General features: G+C 50.7%; 1 protein-coding gene across 5 annotated transcripts in view; it reads left to right on the top strand.

Moving 5' to 3' along the window:
- Positions 1-21,659, top strand: part of PPP1R13B (protein phosphatase 1 regulatory subunit 13B) — an 88,889-nt gene extending 67,230 nt beyond the window's left edge. For 4 of the 5 annotated variants that reach the window (XM_072840068.1, XM_072840069.1, XM_072840070.1 and 1 more), the window contains exons 5-18: positions 2,061-2,162; positions 4,340-4,514; positions 5,281-5,477; positions 7,398-7,538; positions 10,614-10,794; positions 12,116-12,220; positions 14,073-14,242; positions 14,612-15,113; positions 16,159-16,925; positions 17,571-17,708; positions 17,786-17,919; positions 18,603-18,769; positions 19,640-19,839; positions 20,389-21,659. In XM_072840068.1, coding sequence (XP_072696169.1) covers positions 2,061-2,162; positions 4,340-4,514; positions 5,281-5,477; positions 7,398-7,538; positions 10,614-10,794; positions 12,116-12,220; positions 14,073-14,242; positions 14,612-15,113; positions 16,159-16,925; positions 17,571-17,708; positions 17,786-17,919; positions 18,603-18,769; positions 19,640-19,839; positions 20,389-20,430 — 3,021 coding nt within the window. In that variant the 3' untranslated portion in view covers positions 20,431-21,659. The remainder of the gene's footprint in view (positions 1-2,060; positions 2,163-4,339; positions 4,515-5,280; positions 5,478-7,397; positions 7,539-10,613; positions 10,795-12,115; positions 12,221-14,072; positions 14,243-14,611; positions 15,114-16,158; positions 16,926-17,570; positions 17,709-17,785; positions 17,920-18,602; positions 18,770-19,639; positions 19,840-20,388) is intronic. The other variant, XM_072840067.1, reaches the window with a different exon arrangement.
- The last annotated feature ends 58 nt before the right edge of the window (positions 21,660-21,717 follow it).

The following is a 21,717-nucleotide window of genomic DNA, read 5'->3' as shown; positions in this document are numbered from 1 at the left end:
TGGAAGCCGAGGACTCTGTGTCCTGCTTTGCTGCATGTGCAGTCTGACCTGTGGCAGATTGTGTGAACTACTCTGTGCTTGTTTTCTCATCTCTGGACCGGGGATACAGTAGTACTTAAATGATAGTGTCCCCGTGAGGCTCAGATGAATTCACTAATAGAAGGTACCTAGACCAGTGTGTGGCACGTGATAAGCACAATAAAAATGCCTGATGCTATTATTTATCATCATTAACAGAGAATAGGAACATTCCTTCCAATTCTACCAGTTGCCACTCTTCTAGATTTTACCTTTTTGTATTCATTTCCCATATATAATTCTGTCGATAACAGGTCAATCCTTGAGGTAAATTATGGTGTTTTTAATGAGGTGTTTGTATTTTTAGAATTTTCTCTATATTTCAGCTTCTCAAGACCAGGTGGCAATGAAGATGACATTTGTCCTCTAGTGTCACCTACACACTTTAGGTGGTGTGTCTTCAAAACATGTGACATCCCCATTTATTCAGATATACCCTTAAATAACCAGTCCAAAAGAGGAAAAGAGGAATGTCCTTTTTAATACACTTCTGCAAAAATTTGCTCAGTTGGGTCTCTTATTTTGTTTTTCTAATTCCAGATAACATACAGAGTTGCAGTATTAGTTTCAGGTGTACAATGTAAGGATTTAACACTTCTATCCATGACCTGGCTCAACAAAATAAGTGTCCTCTTAATTCCCATCACCTTTTTCCCCTCCTCCCCCTGGTAACCATCAGTTTGTACTCTGTGGTTAAGAGTCTGTTTTCTGGTTTGTCTCTTTTGTCTTTGTTCCTTTGTTTCGTTTCTTAAACTCCACACGTGAGTGAAATCATATGGTATTTGTCTTTCTCAGACTTATTTTACTTAGCATTATACTCTCTAGCTCCATCCATGTTGTGCAAATCGCAAAGTTTCCTTCTTCTTTGTGGCAGAGCAGTAGTCCACTGAATTCAGGCCACATCTTCTTTATGCATTCATAAAGACAGTGGACATTTGGGTTGCTTCTGTATAAATAATGGCTTTTATAAATAATGCTGTTATAAACATAGGGGTCAATATATCTTTTTGAATTAGTGTTTTCGTACTCTTTGGGTAAATACCCAGTAGTGGAATTACTATATCATATGCTAATTCTGTTTTTGTTTATTTTTAATTTATTCTTTTTTTTTTTTTTAAGAAAGAGCATGAAAAGAGAGGTGGGGGAGGGGCAGAGGGAGAGGGAGCAAGAGAATCTTAAGCAGGCTCTGTGCTGACATAAGGCTTGATTTTGAGACCCTGAGATGGATGATGACCTGAATGGCTATAGGAGTCAGATGCTTAATCGACTGAGCCACCCAGTTACCCCAATGGTAATTCTATTTATAATTTTTTGAGGAAACTCCAGCATTCCACAGTGGCTGTATCAGTTTGCATTCCTATAAGGTGGGTCCCTTTTTAATATAGTATCTAGTTGTTTAAAAAGCTGTTACTTAATAAAAGCTGTCAACAAGTAAGAATAGTTCTTTTTTTAAAGATTTATTTATTTATGATAGAGAAAGAGAGAGAGAGAGAGTCAGAGACACAGGAGGAGGGAGAAGCAGGCTCCATGCCGGGAGTCCAATGCGGGACCCGATTCCGGGACTCCAGGATTGTGCCCTGGGCCAAAGGCAGGCGCTAAACCACTGAGCAACCCAGGGATCCAAAAATAGTTCTTATGTACAATTATTTTGTATTATTCTAACTTCTAGGGGCGCCTGGATGGTTCAGTGGTCGAGCATCTGCCTTTGGCTCAGGGCATGATCCCAGGGTCCTGGGATTGAGTTCCACATTGGGCTCCCCTAAGGGAACCTGCTTCTCCCTCTGCCTATGTCTGCCTCTCTCTCTCTCTCTGTCTCTTGTGAATAAATAAAATCTTTTTTAAAAAATAGTATTATCCTAACTTCTAGAAGGGAATCTATTTTAAGATCCTGATGTGTATGTGTTCTGACACTAGAGAAGAATAATTATGCAGATATGCAGATAAACCTACATTCTAGCCTGAGCATGTTTTGTTCCCTGTAGGTTGGAAATCCACGTGTAGAACTCACCCTCTCAGAGCTCCAGGATATGGCAGCTAGGCAACAACAGCAAATTGAAAATCAGCAGCAAATGTTGGTTGCCAAGGTGAGTTGTAAAGCAGAGGTGGGAAAATGTTCAAAAAGAGTGTTCTTCGGCGGTTATTTTAGATGGGAGTTACTGCATTCACGGATACCACTTGAACCATGTCACGAAAGTATTGAACAGTGTCTTTCTGTCTTTGTGATCTCTTCCGTAACGATAAATGAGTACTGCAGCTTCTTGAAGTTAGGAAGGTATCAGAACAGGACTCTTGACTCGCATATTCAGACTCCCCAGAATAGGAAATGGTTGACCTTCATTCATCAACTGGAGATAAAATTTGGATGAAGACACTGTTCATGGGCCCCTGAGACAATGACAGTGGGTTATCCAGGCTTCCCTTTATGCCACTACACAGAGTTTGTTTGGTTTATTACGATGCAGGGGAGTTAACACTTTTTATGTACACTGAGTTCTGCATTTGTCATTGAAATGCTGTGACAAGATTTGAAATTATTCTTGTCATGGACTAAAAAAATCAGACCTATCACTTACGCATGCTGGAGAGTATTCATGTTGTAATGATTTTGAATGTTCTGAAACTACTGTGAAAAACTGTGAGATAAAGAAAATACGTAAACATTTCTGCCAGGGTTCTTGTTGCTTCCTCATAGAGAGAGTTGCCTGAGAACCACTTTTCTCACTTACTGAGTGGGCATAGAATTCATTGTACTAGTCACTTGTTCATGGATATGTAACAGCATAAATTGAATTTGTTTTTAAAAGTTGTCTTGCAAATTTTATTGGATTTACAAGAATAAAAAATAAGAGTTAAGTAAATTGGGAAGTATTTTATCCCATTAATAAGATTTCTAGGATGAAATGTACATAGTATTATGCAATTATAACATTTCTAGTTTAGCTTTTTCTTTCCAAATATTGATCCCGAGTATTACTAATAAAAAGATTCTTGGGTATTTTCTGCAGTGTAAATGATAAGTTAAATCTAACACAAGTATGTGCTTCACATATTCAAGTATATGTGTTTCCTTACTTTAGAATGCAATGTGTGACTTGCATTGTCACACTTAATCCTCTTTACTTTGGTCTATTTTATGTCTATGTGTGGGACCATGAGTATTTTATGTCCACTGTTACCCTCAAAGCGTGTTTTTATATGAATAGGAAAAAGGCTATTGAAGAGTACTGCATATATTTATTTTTTTTAAGATTTTATTTATTTATTCATGAGAGACACAGAGAGAGGCAGAGACACAGGCAGAGGGAGAAGCAGGCTCCATGCAGGGAGCCCAATGTGGGACACCCTGAGGAAAAGGGAGACGCCCAACCTCTGAGCCACCCAGGTGTCCCTGTACATATTTTTATTTTAGGACTGTCTTGTTCTTGTTTGCAGAATTTTTCATTAGTTTTCTTTTTTTTAAAGAAATCGGTCTTTAAAAAAAAATTTTTTTTTTATTTATTTATTCATAGAGACAGGGGTGGGGGGCAGAGACACAGGCAGAGGGAGAAGCAGGCTCCATGCAGAGAGCCTGACATGGGACTCCATCCAGGGTCTCCAGGATCACGCTGTGGGCGGTGCTAAACCGCTGTGCCACCCAGGGCTGCCCTTTTTCTTTTTTCTTTTTTCTTTGTTTTTTTTTTTGCCCTTTTTCATTAATTTTGAAGAAACTATCCCTAAAGAAAACAAGCACTTCTTGACTATCCATGGTTACCTAGCAAATTAGAGGTTTTTTTTCCTTACTGATCACCTTGTCTGTTTTCAACATAAGACCCTGTGCTGGTCAGTGCCCATTTCCTTAAAGAGGTAACTAAGGGACCTTGGGAAGCTGCTTTGTGGCAGCAGGAAACGTTGACCTGACAAGCAGGAAACTAGGGCTGGATGGGGCTTCCCAGACAGGAAGGAGAGGAGATCGTATATGAGTGCATGTGACACACAGACTTGACGTTCTCCTGCTGGGAGATGTTCTGAGGAAGCATCTTGATAAACCAAGCGGTGTAGGTCAGCATGCCTAGTAAAATGCACTTGGAAACATCTCAGACTCTCACTGATATGTGCCCAGTAGTGTTGGCTCTGTGTGGGCTGGTGTTTGCGAGATTGCGCAAGCATTTCTCTAATATTCATTAAGATGGGTGATCCATTGGGAGCCACTCGAACCATCTACATGTATGACCGTGATCACATGCTTCAGATCTCGCATTTCCCTGTTTCTCTCTTTTCCCAGGAGCAGCGTTTACATTTCTTAAAGCAGCAGGAGCGCCGCCAGCAGCAGTCTATTTCTGAGAATGAGAAGCTTCAGAAATTGAAAGAACGAGTCGAAGCCCAGGAAAATAAGCTGAAGAAAATCCGCGCCATGAGAGGACAAGTAGACTACAGCAAAATTATGAACGGCAATCTGTGTACGCTTGCGCGGCCTCCCTCATTACCCATGCTCAGACATGGATAAAATGAAAGAGTCCAGCTACGGACACTTTCAGACACAGACTGGTGCCAGATCCTGCTATAGGAAGTGCACTGAGGTTTTGCTCTGTTACCTGCATCTAAAAGAACGGGATCAGTTAGGTTAAGTGGTTTGGGAAGGTCCTTGGTTGCATTTGTAATTTATTAGCTGCCCTCTGGGCTGGGGTTGCAGGGCCATGAGACTGCGCTCATTATGAGGGTCTATTTTAATTGAACAGCTTGAACTTCATCTGGGTAGTAAGATAAACCATACAAATGCTCACTTTTTATTTTTGTGTGTGTGGATTCTTTGTTGTTTTATTATCAATTCGTTTAGTGCCTACTTTGTGTTACAGTGACAAGCAAGACAGATTGGATACCTGCCCTTACAAAGCCTTTGCTCTGTGGCTGCATTGGGATTCCTAAGTGGCCTGGCCAAGCTAGCCTCTGGACGGGTTGCCCTCACTAAAGAATATCCAGTAGTCACTGCACATAAAGTTTGCCATGTGGGCAGTCACATCATGTGTTCCAGAGGCTTATTGAAAAGTGTGTTGGATTATGCATATCACAGTTCTCCCCCCAAAGTCTGGCACTAGATGACACTAGAGTTGAATGTATTGAAATGAAGAAATCACAAAGCCAAAATAACAAAATACTCTGCAGAAGAAAAAAAAAAAAGACTATCAACTAAGATATGTTTTTTTCTTTATTGCTGGGAAATTATAGCTGCTGAGATAGAAAGGTTCAGCGCCATGTTCCAGGAAAAGAAGCAGGAAGTACAGACTGCAATTTTACGAGTTGATCAGCTCAGTCAGCAACTGGAAGATTTAAAGAGAGGCAAGCTGAGCGGGCTCCAGTCTTACAGTGGCAAGCTGGCAGGACCGGCAGCAGCGGAGTTGAAGAGACTGTGCCAGGAGCTACAGGTGACTCGCAGGGTTTGGGGAACACTGACGTTAAGCATCTCTCAGGCTTTCTTCCTAATGTGGGCCGAAACCTCAGAAAGTGGAGACAAGTGAATGGCTTCTAGGGTAATAGTAGGCACAAACTGTGCTTACTACAAAGAGTTTTTAAAACAGCTTTAAGATATAATTCATATGGCATACAATACACCCATATACCGTGTACAATTAGGTGGTTTTTAGTATCTTCATAGAGTTTTGCATCCGCTACCACAGTCAGCTTTAGAACATCTTCATCACCCCCAAAAGAAGCCACGTGCCTCTTTGCCATCACCCCACCACCCCCTATCCCTAAGTAACCATGAATCTACTTTCTATTTCTCTGGATTTGCCTATTCTGGAAATTTCATATGAGCAAATCATACAATATTTTTTTTTGTGACTGGCATCTTGCATTTAGCATGTTTTCAGTAAAGAAATTCAGTACAGAATTTAATTGACAATGTAATGAACTAGGGAAAAAATTAAGCTTTAGAATGATATTCAAGGTCTCTGTGTTCACTGTGTTTTGATGAGATAGATGCCTGTTGTTACATCCTTGTTCCACTAAGCTGGGGCCACTCTGACAGACCTGCACAGCCTGGGGGACTGAAGCACAGACACTGATTTCTCACAGCTCCCGGGCCTGGGTCCAGGATCAGGTTCCTGGTGAGAGTCTGCTTCCTGGCTTCTTGCTGTGTCCTCACAGTTTGGTTCCTCTCCTTCATCTTATAAGGGCACTAACCCCATCATGGAGACTCCACCCTCAGAACCTCATTTCAGCCTGCTCACCCCAGAGGCCCCACCTCCCCATACTATCACCTTGAAGGTTAGGGCAACTTATAGGTTTGGGGAGGACACAGACATTCAGTTCAGAACAGCCCTCAAGATTTCCATTTCTCAGAAGTTATTCAGCAGGTGATTTTCCAAGCCACAAAGAAGTTCTACAGTTCTGTTAGCACTTGGCAGAAAAATTATTCTATTTTATGAAATGAAAATATTTAATTACAGAGAGTAAAATGCTTTTGTTGCCATTAAGTTCTCTAACATAGGTGCATAGAAATAAAATGTAGGAATTTTAAGCAATTGTTAAAAATACAGAGTTTTTTATTTTATTTTATTTATTTGAGAGCCAGAGAGTAGCAGAGGGAGATGGAGAAGCAGGCTCCCCACTGAGTGGGGCTCGATCCTAGGACCCCAAGATCATGACCTGAGCTAAAGGTAGACACTTAACAACTGAGCCACCCAAGTGCCCCAAAAGTTTTTAAGGATATTTGTGGTGAGGTGTGATTAATGTAGGATATTTGCTTAAATGTATCCATTTGCAAGCTTCCTGACTAGAGTCTAGGCTGCAAAGTTCATGTTGTCTCCTGTCTGGTGCACACATGTGAGTGTTCCTAGTACACGTGTGCCCCTGGAGGAACTTAATAAGCCTTAACCTTACAGTGCACATGGATGCCTTCTGTGGTTCATTTGTTTTTTTAAGTGCTGGTTACCATCTGCTAGAATAATACCCGTACATTCCAGCAGGCAGACGAGACCATCTCTTATAAATTTCCTGCTGCCTCCACGTAAGATGTTCATTCAGTGCACTGTGTGGAGTGGAGCAGACACCTGTCCTCTGATCTCTAGAGGACATGCTCCATGTGGGTGTCCGTGACATTGCCTTCCCAGGGGCCATGGTCATGGTGTCTTGCATTCATTGCTGGCACCAGTCGCTCTGGAAATAGAAAAGCTGTTCTGGCCTCATCTGTGCTATAGCTGTGAAATAGCACAGGGGAGACAGTGCATATATACAGATACACATAAGTACTTGATGTTGCTTTTTCTTCTTGTTTTACTTTCCCTGGAAATGAGCATTTGACTGTTTAATGCAAATCATGAAAGTTGTATTTTTATTTTCAGATTCGTAACCAGCTTAACCAGGAACAGACTTCAAAGCTCCAGCAGCAGAAGGAACTCTTAAATAAACGCAACATGGAGGTGGCCGTCATGGACAAGCGGATCAATGAACTGCGTGAACGTCTTTATGGGAAGAAAATTCAGGCATGTGAGAAAGAAAATATTTGTGTGAGATAAACTAAAAATGATTCAGCACACAATTGTACATCTTCACTATAATGGCATTTTGCTCTCCTGATTTACCACAGCTGATAAAACATACATTGGCCATAAACCATAGAAAAAAATGATAGCAAAAAGCTCTCTTTCCAAAGCTACGTTTATTTCCTGGTGTCTGGAATCCAAACCAGCACTGTCCACAGCCACAGCTGGTGTTCCCCGCCCCTTGGCCCCCATGCAGTCCTGTCCCCTCCCTGGGTGACACTCTGGCTCTGGTGTTATACTCTACCACTGTAAGCCGTGCCATGTGGGCATATTCCTTGACCTGTGTAGTAGACTCGTGTCCTCGCTATAAACTGAGATGTCCTCCCTGCCCCAGCAGTCGTGTGGATTCTTAGAATAACCCCCATGGAAGGGCTTTGTAAACTCTCAAGCAAAGTGCTATGTAAGGGGTTAGTGTCTTTTAAAAAGCTTTGTTTGGTATTTTGACCTTTTTTTTTTTTTTTTTTTTTGGTATTTTGACTTTCAAAGGTAATAAATGCTCTGAAAAATGAAAACAGTACAGAAATAATTGAAGGAAAATGTGAAAGTCCTTTCCACCCTGTTCACATTCTCCAAGGATGATAGTTTTAATGATTCTAGTCTTTTGCTTAATAAAGATGAAAAGGTATTTAATTTTATTTTAAGATTTTATTTATTCATGAGAGACACATTAAAAGAGGCAGAGACTCAGAGGGAGAAGCAGGCTCCAAGCAAGGAGTCTGATGTGGGACACGATCCCAGGAATCCGGGATCAGGCCCTGAGCCAAAGGCAGATGCTCAACCTCTGAGCCACCTAGGTGTCCCAGTATTTAATTTTTAATTGAAAATGGAATTGTAGGAATGATATCATCCACACTGTTCTCCTCATTTTTTGTTTTAACTGCAACATAGGTATCTTCCCAGGTCATTACCTCACTCCTTTAGCAGCTTCTGTATAATATGCATGTCCCAGGGCCTCTGGCCCTTCGCCAGGCTAGGTGTCCCCCAGTCCTGCCATTACTCTTGGCATTTCACTGAGCACGAGCATCCTCAGAGTTTGTGGGAGAAGGGACCGCTGTGCACCATATGTGGCTGGACATCACTAGTGGCGTCAGGGTTTGAAGGAAGCAGTGCCTGCATGCAGAGCCCGAGTCAGGGGAGCAGCCATGAGCTAGCTGGGACCCTCAGCCACAGCCAGTAATTGGTGCTTTCCCAATGTGACAAGTGGCCTCTGGTCAGCTGCTGCTGCTGCTCTGAAAGCAGCTCTCGAGAGGCCAGTGTGGGCGTCTGGGCTTTGCCAGGGGTGGGTGGGTTAGGAGGGTGCCAGAGGAAGAGGCCATTGCCACTAGTTTGCGTGTCATAAGAGGTAGTGTCAGGGAAAGGCTTTATTTATAGATCAGTCTCCTCTTGTTTTTAACCAGAGGGTCAGTGGGTAATCTGTGTCACTCTGTTTTCAAATAACCGCTTTCCTTTTTCTCTCAATGAGCAACTGTGTGCGTGCTCTCCACACTTGCTCACACAGCGTTCTTTAGTTGTGCTCTATCAGTCAGGGCTCTTCTGGGAGATGGAACGAGGAGGCATAGGGAGACTGATTGATAAGTGCGGAGATTGACGTTAAGTGATTGGCTTGCATGGTTGTGGTGGCTGTGCCCCTGAACTCTGCAGCCTGGACACACAGGGGACTCTGGGTGCTACTGCTCAGGGCGGCAGGTTATCTGCAGGCCACTTCCTTCTTTCTCTGAGCACCTCAGTCTTTGCCTCTCAAGTCCTTTGACCTGTTGAATGCAGCCTACCCACATATGGAGGGCGATCTGCTTCATTCAGTCTATTGATTTAAATGTCAGTCTTAGGTAAAACATATCTTCACAGCAACATCCAGACACGTTTGACCAAATATCTGGTACCATGGCTTCACAAGTTGACACCTAAAATTAAGTGTCACAGATGGCTAGGGAAACGTGACTTCTTGCCTTCCACCTGATCGTTCAGGTGATCTTCTTGAAGAAATTGGTGACTCTGCAGAGATGTGGCTCCACCCACAGGTCTTAGGCACCTTTGGGCAGTTGTGAAAGTCCTGGACCCTCTCCCCAAAGTGATATGCTCATGTATGCAGAATTTTGCAAACAATTCTAGGAGCTTATGGATCTCTCACAGCGTATGTGGGGGCCTGTGAGGTATCAGTGATTCTCCTGTTAGATCCCTGGTATGGACCCTCTTGTTAGGCAGCATTACGTGATCACTGTTCTTGTGGCGTCCTTGCTGAGAATGGCAGAGCTGTCTTCAGGGATCTTGCCAGAGCCTCACCTGGTGCCAGGCCCTGTCATTGTGCCCTGCATGGCTTGTTCAGTCCTTACAGGAAGCCTTATCTTGACTTTACGGACATGGGCACAGAGGTTTAGAGACACTAAGTCACTTGCACTTGCCCAAGGCAGCACAGTGAGTAAGCGGCAAGGCAGGGTTTGAAGCCAGGCTCAGAGCCCAGGCTTTGACTGAAGGCTCTGCTCACCTAGGGGAGGGAGAGCATCCCCCAGGTAAGAGGGCTCCATGGAGGTGTCCTGGAAGCTGTTCTGTTCTGCCGTTAGCTCTTGTCTCTCTCGGCTCACAGATGGGTAGAAGTTATCAAAGAGAGAATCACTCAGATAGGATTTGGGTTGTGGCCCTTCTTTCGACGCTTGCCCTTTCTAGGTGCTGATTTTTCAGGGTGATAGAGCTTCCTAAGGGCACATTATTTAGTGGGTGGCTCAAATGAGAGCAGTCTAGGGCGCCTAGGTGGCTCACTCGGTTAATTGTCTGCCTTAGTTCAGGTCATGATCTCAGGATCCTGGGATGGAGCCCCGTGTCAGGCTCTCTGCTCAGTGGGGAGTCTGCTTCTCCCTCTCTCTCTCTGCCCCTCTGCCTACTTGTGTGCACATGCTCACTCTCACTCTGTCAAATAAATAAATGAAATCTTAAAAATAAACAAATGAGAGAGCAGACTGTCACACTATGATTTCTTTTAATTTAGGGGAATCTTAACTCTCATTTCTTCTCGTTTTATAGCTGAGCCGTGTGAATGGCACATCGTCACCACAGTCGCCGCTGAGCACACCCGGCAGGGTTGCTGCAGTGGGGCCTTATATCCAGGTTCCCAGTGCCGGCAGCTATTCCGTCCCAGGGGACCCTGTAAAGCCCCAGTCTCTCACTATTGCCTCGAGTGCTGCCCATGGAAGATCCAAATCCGGTGAGTGGCCTGGGTCCTCACCTTGGGGGAGAGCAACTGAACAGGGAAGGGGAGCCCTGGAGGTCAGCAGCCTCAGAAGAGGCCCCCACAGTGCACCCCAGGCTCTGCCCACCCTTAGACTCCCCCAAAGCACTTTGTCTTCTGGGCAGTGTGTGGGAGTTGTGTGCCACCACAGTAATGATATGACCCCACATTGAGAACACATTTTTTTTTCTCTTTATTGAGCTGAATGTCTTTACTGTGTGGCTTTTCAAACATGAATTACTTAAGACCCGATCCTCTCATGCCATGGGTTTTGTTTACCCGTGAGGGCATTTGAGCTTGCTGCTCCTGCCAGCACAGGCATGCCTGGGCAGAGGTGCAGCCTCTCCATAAGCAGTGCACTGGGGCTGCTCTTTCCTTCCACTGCTCAGCATAGTCACGATTGATCTAGAAGTCTACAGACCATCACTTTGACCCTTGGCTGCACTGAACCATGTGCTGTGACCAGCACCGTGCTGCCGCGTAGCTCTCCCGATGGGATGCTTCCCAAGCAAGGGCAGGTCAGGTGCTTCAGAGAGTCTCCTCTCCTTGCTCAGAAGAAGGTCGTTGTTTCTAAACATTAAGAAGCAGAGCTTCTTTGCAGTGAGACTTCTTTATGCTGTGCTGGCACATTTCCCCGTAACACACAGACTCTGGGAGTGCAGTACTGCTGTGCAGCGTTCCTTCACTGAGCTGTCCTGAGGGGTGATTTCAAGTTTCGTGGTAGATCCGTGCAGTCTCCTGTTTGCTCGTGTTCCCTTGCCTGGCACCTAGTCTGAGCAGCAACAGGTCTGCCCCTCCTGCAGTGGGGCACAGGGCTTCTTCTCACCCCGGCTCAGCTCTCTCCACGACTGTGTCTCAGCAGCTACAAGGAGCGCATGGTCCGTGCGAATCTCTAATGGCAGCTTTCTTGGGGAAGCTCTTACTTAGAGTTTGAACCACCCTACAGTGGGAGTAGATATATCTGTTCCAATGGCAGATTATTAGCACAGCCAGCTACTTCTCTGCCGACTTCATTTTACATGCTTCCTGAGCCGAGGACAGCTCCCATCCCCCTTTCTCTGTGGATGTGTGCTGGGCCGCCTCGCAGGCATTGCCAGGGCCCGGAGAATGTGTCCCACAGTTCAGCCATCGCCTAGGTCTTTCCACTATGGTGTAAGATGATTGGACACAGGCAGGCGTGCGCACCCCCCACACGGGGGACAGAATCTTGGCCCAGACCTGGAGCTGGGAGGAGAAATCTCCCTGGGGGGACTCTGACTCATGCTGTCAACTGTCCTTCTGGTTCCATGTCACACAGATGGCCATGGGAAGCCCAGAGTGACTGGCTTGTGGACAGTATCAGACCTCGACGTCGGGCCTGACTGCAACTCCTCAGGGCACTCTGCAAACCCGTTTGCAAACCGTATGTCGGCTGGCAGGCCCAGTGGGGGACTCTGGCCCTCTCTGATGCTGCTAAATCAGCAATCATTTGTTTTCCAAACTGACAAAGGTCTGCTCATCCCATCTAGACTTGGAAAAAATTCCACATTTTCTTCAGTAGACAGGTGTGGAGTTTGGGCTGGACCACACATACCAGCTCCTCCCCAGGAAGGGTTTCACAGGTGCTGCACAGCAAGGGGTTTTTTTATTTTATTTTTAAGAAATTAAGATGATTTTTTTTCTGAGTTCATTAAGGACTTCAGATTTGGCTCCTATACAAGAACCTCCCATCATACTTGAAGATAACCATTGCATTATAATCTTTTATCATGCAAATAAGTGATCTTTCTTCTGCACCCCCTGCCTCACCCTGAGGAAGGAAATTCCCAGTCCTATCTTCAGTCCCTTTGTGGCTGATGTCCATAAAACCTCCCATCGCTGTGGAGTTCAGAAGCAGCTGCTGGCCACACTCCTTGAGGCCCCTGGGGCTGGCCCTCCCCCCCCCCCCCCCCCCGCAAGTTGGCTGGGGCTCTGTTTCCCCATCAGCCCAGAGTGGCCACCTCCGTGTATCCTTGGTGAACCCATGTGCTTCTGGCCACACGTCCCCCAGTTCTAAGGTACAACCAATGGAACATGAAGGCACACACACTTCTTGCCTGGAAGAGGCAGACCAATCATGCGGAGCAAGGTGGTAGTTTGGACTGGGGCCTTGGAATGCCTCGCCAGCACCCTTGCAGTCTGGCCAGAACCATTCTGGACCCTGCTGCCTGGAGCAGTGGGAGACTGCCCCGACCGGGCCCAGCAAGGGCGCTCTGAGGCTCTGCCCCCCTCGCTGCACGAGAGGCACCCTCTGGGCTTGTTCTCAGAGCACCTGTGAGCATTTACTCAGACTGTCTCCTGAGTCGCAGTTCTTGGTGCAGGCACTGTTGCTCTAAGAAGAGCGATTTCCCTGCTGCTCGTGCTGGGTGGTGGGGGGAGGAAAGAGGAAGTGCTGTTCCTGTCAGAGGGCTGATTTCTGTCGGTTCCATGTGGCTGATGGCTGCGGTCTTTCCCACTTCAGCCCAGTCCTGCATCGGTGCCTGCCGTGGAGAGAATGGGAGCCTGAGTCTGGCTAGAACCGGACTCCTGCAGATGCTGTAACTTATGTCACTATGACTGCTAGGAGGGATTGCTTCTGCACCCTTTCTCAGTTTGGAAAATGCTTTGTTTAAAAACAACAAAAGAGCATATTTTCAGCAGCTTTCCTAAAAACACGGGTTCGACTAGCTTTCTAATCACTGCAACAGAATGATAGTTTGCTACTCCAATCAATGGGAATTTGTACTGGCCTCTTGTGATCTTGAATTATTCTAACAAATTAAAGCCAAATTCTTCCTTTAATGTGCAAGTAGTACAGGTCTAACCTGTTATGAAGTCAAAAGATAAATTTTTTAAATTGCTGTATGTAATTGGTTTTATAAGTCATGTTTGAAAAGTAAGGGCCGATGCTTATTTTATTTATTGGTGTTGATGTAGTGGATTTGACCTGTATTTAGATAGGGGTCTGGGAAGGTTTCCACAGTCCGCTGGCCCCTCACCTGGGTCGCCCAGCCCCGTGCATGGTCATCGAGTCTCTGTACACATGAGAGAGATGCCTCACCAGCATACACCACCCTCGGGTTTGCTGTGTACCAGCCTGTGTGTGGGGAGGGGGGCGGTCAGCCGCCTGGTTCATGGAGCCCCCATCAGGATATGATCTCCCAGAAGATGATCTTTGCTTCTGGCCGAGGGTTATTAGGTGCTTGCTTCAACTAATTTCAAGAAAAATTTTATTCAAATTCTGTGTTCTTTTCAAGCCAATGATGGAAACTGGCCAACATTGAAACAGAATACCAGCTCTTCAGTGAAGCCCACGCAGATCAGCAGTATGGACTGGAAAGACCCAAGCATGGAGGGTCCCCTCAAGCAGGGGGCTGTCTCAAGCCAGCCGACGCCCTTGTCAGCTTTAGGAGCCACAGAGAAGCTGGTAGGCCATTTGTCTTTATCACAAAACACCAACAATATCATTTCTGCCTTCATCTTCATCTAAGGGGTGACAGGTGTCATGAAGCAAATTAATCCTGTTAGTGTCTAAATATGACCACATCTGAAGAAGTTCAAGGACCCTGAGCCAGCTGAGTGGTGTGCAGGTGTAATGCTTTGTGGTCAGGATTGTTCTGTTGCAGATGGGCACCAGGCCCTGCCGTGTTTGATTCCCACACTGTGTCCTGTGCCTGGTCGCCTTCTAATTGGAAGGATTACAAGTCCTACTTTGTATTCTCTAATGACTATGGATAGAAATTTGCTTAACTTTTAAAAGGGTGACTTTGTGTTTCTTCTTAACATCTAAATTTAGGGCATCGAGATTGGTAAAGTGCCACCCCCCATCCCTGGTGTCGGCAAGCAGCTGCCTCCGAGCTATGGGACGTACCCAAGTCCTGCTCCCGTTGGCCCTGGCTCCACAAACTCCCTGGAGAGGAGGAAGGAAGGCAGCTTGCCCAGGCCCAGCGCAGGCCTGTCCAGTCGTCAGAAACCCGCCCCACTGCCCCCCACGGGCAGCAGCCACCCTCCGGGTTCCTCACAGCAGATCCAGCAGAGGATTTCCGTGCCACCGAGTCCCACATACCCGCCAGCAGGGCCTCCTGCATTTCCAGCTGGTGACAGCAAACCCGAACTCCCACTGACTGTGGCCATTAGGCCCTTTCTGGCTGATAAAGGGTCAAGGCCACAGTCCCCCAGGAAAGGACCCCAGACAGTGAATTCAAGTTCCATATACTCCATGTACCTCCAGCAAGCCACACCTCCTAAGAATTACCAGCCCGCAGTGCACAGCACTTTAAATAAGTCTGTTAAAGCAGGTACAGTGGGTTTGTCCTTTTCTCTTGGGGCTAACGAACTATACTTTTCCTTAAAATGCCAACCCATAGTCTTACGTTTGGGCCACATACTATTTAGGATTAAAACTTGGATTCTTACGTACAGTGTGGCCTCAGATGTCTGTGTGAGATTGGGGTAAAAGATGACACACACGGAGCTCTCCCTTCCTATCTAAGTACCTGCCTCCCTGTGGTATTTGGGTAGCCCAGCTCCTAGAAATTCCTCTCTTTCTCCTGCTTCATGGAAACTTGTGCAGGAGCTTTCCAGGGGTTGCTGAGGGGGCTCTGCCCAGATGTGGTCTTCTCGCCACCCTGGCAGTAGCTGAGCCAAGCCCCTGGAGGGAAGGCAAGGATGTGTATGCTGAGGGGTGGGGGGGTGCTACCCCAGAGTCCACAGGGGAGAAGAGCCCTGATGTGGTGAGGGGCAATCAGCCCTGGGAGCTGAGGTGTTCTAGGAAGGCAGGTGAGAGAACAGAGCCTGGCTTCATGCATACCAGGGCAGGTGGTGACTGTGACCAGCCCACCAGGGTCCTGCGGGTCAGGCTGGGCTAGGGCCTCCATACACATTCTTGGGCGTGTGCTTCCAGACTCGTAGGAGTGCCCAGCTCCCCCAAGCCCCAGCGGAAGCTCACTGCTTGCTTGTGGCAGGGCTCTGGCCCCGTTCTCCACAGCTCCTGGGCCTGCAGGCAGAGCCTTCCTGTCCAAAGCAGCCTGTGTTTCACAGCATGAGACTGAACCTGAGGGTCACATGCTCTGTAGAGATGGTGTCTTCCTCCTTGGACAGAAAACAAGGAGGGTTGGTTTGGGAAGGTTGGGTCTGCAACCACTCTTTTTTTCTTCTGTTTGAAAAAGCCCAAACTCTAGAAGCCCAAACGTAAAAACCAGTAAGAGAGACACTCTACATTCCAAAAGGGGTCGGTGTGGGGGGTTTGAACAGAGGGTTCCTGGGGGATTTAAGAGTAGGCCCCAGCAGCACCACAGCCCTGCAATCACAGGGACTTAGTTGTCCCTGTCCTGTCTCCTCCAGTGTACGGCAAACCTGTGTTACCGTCCGGCTCAACGTCCCCCTCGCCACTACCGTTTCTTCACGGGTCGCTGGCCACAAGTGCATCGCAGCCCCAGCCGCCTTCAGAAAGTGCTGAGAAAGAGCCAGAGCAGGACAGCCCAGCCCCGCCCGGAGACAGCGGCACCGGCACTGTGGAGAGCCTGCCACGGCCGCTCAGCCCCACCAAACTCACACCCATCGTGCACTCCCCGCTGCGCTACCAGAGCGACGCCGACCTAGAGGCTCTGCGCAGGAAGCTGGCCAACGCGCCGCGGCCCCTGAAGAAGCGCAGCTCCATCACGGAGCCCGAGGGGCCCGGTGGGCCCAACATCCAGAAGCTGCTATACCAGCGCTTCAACACCCTGGCAGGAGGCATGGAGGGCACCCCTTTCTACCAGCCCAGCCCCTCACAGGACTTCATGGGCACCCTGGCCGACGTGGACAATGGAAACACCAACGGGAATCTGGGAGAGGCCAGCCCTGCCCAGCCCACAGCCCCGCTCCCCGCTGAGCCTGCCCCATCTTCGGACGCCAATGATAATGAGCTCCCTTCCCCTGAACCGGAGGGCCTCATCTGTCCCCAGAGCACCCACCAAACCGCTGAGCCCGCCGAGGATGACAACAACAACGTGGCCACAGCCCCATCCACAGAGCAGGTCCCCAGCCCTGGGGCCGAGGCCCCCTCACCAGGGGAAGACCAGGACCCCCAACCACTGCCCCCCGCTGTGCCCCCGCCAGGAGCCTCTACGGTGGGTGTCGTCCTAGACCAGGGCCACGGCTTCCTGCTCGGCCAGCCAGTGTTTGTGGAGGACCTGCCCGTGTTAGCCGTAGCGCTGGGGGCAATGGGGCTTGCCAGACTGTCGTCCCTGTCCCCACTGAGGCCGAGGGGGAGGGCAGTACATCAGTACACAGCTGGGGCTCTGAAGAAGCACAGGGCTTCAGAGCTCTCTCTAGAGGACCCAGTTAGATTTCCCCGAGGAGGGGAAGCTGTGGCTGGAATTTGAAGTGCAGGCAACGGGGAGAAGAACCTTCTAGACAGAACCCTCTGGTGGGAAGTCAGTGTTGGTGGAGCAGAGAGGAGGAAGTGAGAGTCCGCTGTAGTTGGTAGGAATGAGTGGCCGGCTCTTGAGCTTGACTGTCACCCACCTCACTCCCCAGCACGGGTGCCCTGAAGAGCCGGGGCCAGCCCCTGAGCAGCTCTCCCCAGCGCTCTGGGCAAGGCACAGTGGGCCTGGCTGGGCCTGCGAGTGGGCGTGCCTTTTGATGCCAGGGGCTGCTCAGTGCTGCTGGGAGTACACACTAGCCAAGGCTTCCGTCCCCGTCCCTCCTGTCCACCAGGGCTTGGTGCACTGGCACGTGACCTTTAAGTCAAAAGCATGCTTCCTTCCTGGCAGACCAAACGGACCAACCTGAAGAAACCGAACTCGGAGCGCACAGGGCATGGGCTGAGAGTCCGGTTCAATCCGCTGGCGCTGCTCCTCGATGCTTCTCTGGAAGGGGAGTTCGACCTGGTGCAAAGGATCATCTATGAGGTGAGCTGGGGGTGGCCGCAGGCCAGAGCTGCCCCCTGTGCTGAGAGGTGGGGCTCACGAGTGCCCCGTGCCCTTAGGTGGAAGACCCTAGCAAGCCCAACGACGAAGGGATCACCCCCCTGCACAACGCCGTCTGCGCCGGCCACCACCACATCGTGAAGTTCCTGCTGGACTTTGGGGTCAACGTGAACGCTGCGGACAGCGACGGCTGGTGAGGGGCCCCAGGGCGCTTGGTCTCCAGTAGGAGGTGGCCCCCCGCTCCCCCCGCACCATCAGGACATGGGGAGGTGCAAAGGCAGGAAGGGGTGGGCGTGTGCGGCACGTCACCCCAGGCCGCCTCGCGGGGCCTCCGGCTCTAGCTCTCTGGTTCTCTTGTGAAAGGCACAGGTCTGATCGCGGTTTTCGTAGACCTGATCACGTTACGCTGTGCGCTGCACCTTTGGCAGATGGCTACTCTTACCCTGGTTCTAAACGACCGCTGACCGGTGCAGAGGGGAAGCGGAGTCCTGCTTTGGGTGGACATTGTGTGGCTGCCCACAGGGCCCTCCTGCTGCTGTGCGGGCCCTGGGTCTCCTGTAGGCTTCGTTGGGAACTTCAGGCACCTGCCCGTGGGGTTTGAACATTTGGGTCTTTTAAATTGTGTCAAAATATGCCTAACACCTTCCACCATCGCCCCGCCGAGGTGTGCCCGGGCTGTCGGTGGGGATGTCCCTTGGGGCCCCGGCCACTCGGCAGTGCACCTGCGGTCTGCCCTGGGTTAGGGGAAACCATGCCGTTCAAAAGACCAACGCAAACCGGTGGGGCTCGAGCCCTGGCCCGGCCCTGGACGGCCCTGGAGGTCCCCGGCCAGCCTGGGCGGTACCTCGAGGTGTCGTCACCTACTCTCCTTTCCAGGACACCACTGCACTGCGCCGCGTCTTGCAACAGCGTCCACCTCTGCAAACAGCTGGTGGAGAGCGGCGCCGCCATTTTTGCGTCCACCATCAGCGACATCGAGACTGCCGCGGACAAGTGTGAAGAGATGGAGGAAGGCTACATCCAGTGCTCCCAGTTCCTGTATGGTACGCGGGGGTGGGGTTGGCCCGCGCCGACGCCCCTCCCCTGGGTGCAGGGCTGCCAGCGCGGGGTGCTGCTGGCCCCGGGCGAGGCCTGGCTCCCCTTGGGGAGCGGCCCAGCAGTCTCGTGAGAATGGAAGTCACGCTGCCCCTTAGGCTCATCCTGAAAACCTATGAAGATCCATGTTGTCAGGTTTTTGCCAGATTGCTGAAAACACAGCGCTTCACTGCGCAGATGGCCCCCCTGGGTGGAGCAGCTGGGGGCGGCGGAGGCTGGGCAGCACCCATCTGTCCATTGCTGGAGCCCCCCAGGGCTTGAAGCCCTGCCGCGGCGGCTGCAGGCCCGAGCCAGGGTGGAAGCGCCCCCACGGCCTGGGGTGACCACCGAGGAGGAGTGAGGCTCATCCTGTTCTAGTTAAGCCGCGGGCGCCACCGTCTGGCTTCCTGGGGCCTGGAATGGGTTCGGCGGCTGCAGGGCGTCCACTGCACACCTACCTCGAGACCCTGTGTGCCCAGCCCCACACTAGACCCTGGGGACGCTGCGACAAACCAAAGCGGGCCCCAAGCCCCTGAGGCTACAGTCCCAGTGACTGCCGTGCGGGAGGAGGGCAGCAGGAGGTCACCCGCCCATCCAGGTCCCTGCAGTCATGCGGGCAGGAGCTGGCGGGGTGCTCTGCCAGTGTTGGGGGCCCCCACACCCAGGAGCAGTCACGCGGCTTCCTTGTCACCGACTGGTGGCAGTTGTCGGGTGGGGGCCATTAGGCTCCCCAGTAGGAACACCGAGCACTCGGGCCTGGCCCCTCGGTAGTGGGCTCCTGGCGGGCGGAGAAGGGACTGCGGGCCCCGCCCTGACCGCTTGCCGTCCTCTCGTCCCAGGGGTGCAGGAGAAGCTGGGCGTGATGAACAAAGGAGTGGTGTACGCTCTGTGGGGCTACGAGGCCCAGAACAGCGACGAGCTGTCCTTCCACGAGGGGGATGCCATCACCATCCTGAGGCGCAAGGACGAGAGCGAGACTGAGTGGTGGTGGGCTCGCCTTGGGGACCGGGAGGGCTACGTGCCCAAGAACCTGCTGGGGGTAAGCACTGGGAGCTCGCAGCTCGGGGTCCCGCGGTCCCATCCCTGTCCTACTGGCCCAGAGAGCACAGAGCCTGCAGGCGACCCCCTGTCCGCCCTCAGCGCCACCTCTGGGAATGGGGAGGTCCCGTGATCGCACCCTGGGGGCACCCTGTTGAGCCCGAACGCCCCGACACAGGAGCTTTGGCAAGCAGCCAATCCCGAAACGTCTCTGGGTGGGGGGACTGCCGGTCGCTACCTCTGTGGCGTTTACAGCTGCGTCAGCCCTGGGGCAGAGCAGGTGCCTGGGCGCCAAGGCCCACGGGCCGAGGCGCCGGCCTGGACGGGGAAGGGAGCCTCTCGGCCACGGCCGCAGGTCTTAGGCAGCGCCAAGGCCTAGGAGAGGCTGTCCTGGGGTGGGGGTGCAGCCAGCGGGGGGCGCCAGGGTCTCAGGGGGGGCGGCCGCCGAGTGTCGGCCTGACCGGACAGCGGCCCAGGGACCCCGGCCGCTGGGCGCACCCTCGGGCTTGGCGTGCCGCGGCCTCGTCCTGATGGCTCCCTTGCTCCCCAGCTGTATCCACGGATCAAACCCCGGCAGCGCACGCTCGCCTGAACCTCCTTGGGAGCGCTGCACGGCCTGCCCGGCCTGCCCGCCGCGGAGCCGCCCGATGGAGATGGAGATGGAGATGGCGATGGCGATGGCGATGGCTCTGCTGCTCTCCACGAAGGCTGAAGCTAGGCGTGGCTCTAATGGTGCTCATTTAGCTGACAGCATCCACAATGTGAAATCCCTGCAGTTTCTAGGTGAGGCCCTTTCTTCAGTTTGCCCGTAACTGGGAGAGGTACTTTTGCCTCCAAGAAGACTGAATTTTGCCAATTACTGTAAATCCAAATAAATATCCAGCTTTCTAAACAACTGTCCCTGTTGCCAATAAGAAACCCTATAATTTATCCCTGGTTGGCTGCCAGTGACGACAAACCCCTTTACTGATTTGGCCCACAGCGGTCCCTCGTTCTTGATGTCACCCCCACCCTAATACTGAAAACCTGCAACCGCAGTGAGGTGTGCCCCCCTGCTAGAGCCTGCCCTCCTGCCACTGGAAATCACAGCACCCCACTGTCCTTCCCACCCTGACCACACGCATCTCCTCCTTCCCCTACCAAAGGAGCCCCCCCGGATGGAAGCTTCTGTGAGTGGTGGTGCTTGGTGCGTGTGTCCCGGGCATGAGCATAGGTCACCTGCATACAGGCTGACGGTGCTGGGCTGGCCTCGCACGGCCCAGGCGCCAGGGTCGTTAATACCAAGTGACAGCAGTCAGGAGCCTCAAGACAGCACCGTCCCCTCCTCCGTTCACAGCACTGCCTTCCCCGCAGCCTCTTGCTGCTCAGGGGTGCGGCCCACAGGCCGGGGTGGGGAGGATGTGGGGTGCCTGCGCGGCAGGAGGGGCAGCTGGGAGGGTGGGAGGGCAGGGGCCAGCCACGATGCAATAACGTTTGCCCAGTCCAGACACCAGTTTGAACTGTACGCACAGACTTTTCTATACCAAAAGTATTTTTTGACTACACCATTCGAAACTACCAGAATGATGTCGGAAATGTTTTTTTCTCTCATTAAAATCCAGGCCCTTAGGCTTTATTTTCCATGTAGGAGTCCCGTGTATAATTTATGTATGAACACGTGTGTAGGTCCTGCTGTAGTCAGTCACCTTTAAGCATTGATTGTACACAGTGTGGTGATGAAGCGTGAGCGCCCCGTGGGACGGCCTCTGCTGCTGGACGCCCCCGCTGCGCCCCGCCACCGCTCATGCCGTGTAAATGTGCACAATAAACCGCTGTCTCTCACCGGCGGCTGCGAGTCTTGTGTTTCGGAGCCGCAACGGAGCTGTAGCACGAAAGCTGA

This window comes from Canis lupus, chromosome 9 (genome assembly GCF_048164855.1).
Source record: "Canis lupus baileyi chromosome 9, mCanLup2.hap1, whole genome shotgun sequence".
Lineage (NCBI taxonomy): Eukaryota > Metazoa > Chordata > Mammalia > Carnivora > Canidae > Canis > Canis lupus.
This window is presented reverse-complemented; position numbering and strand designations above follow the sequence as displayed.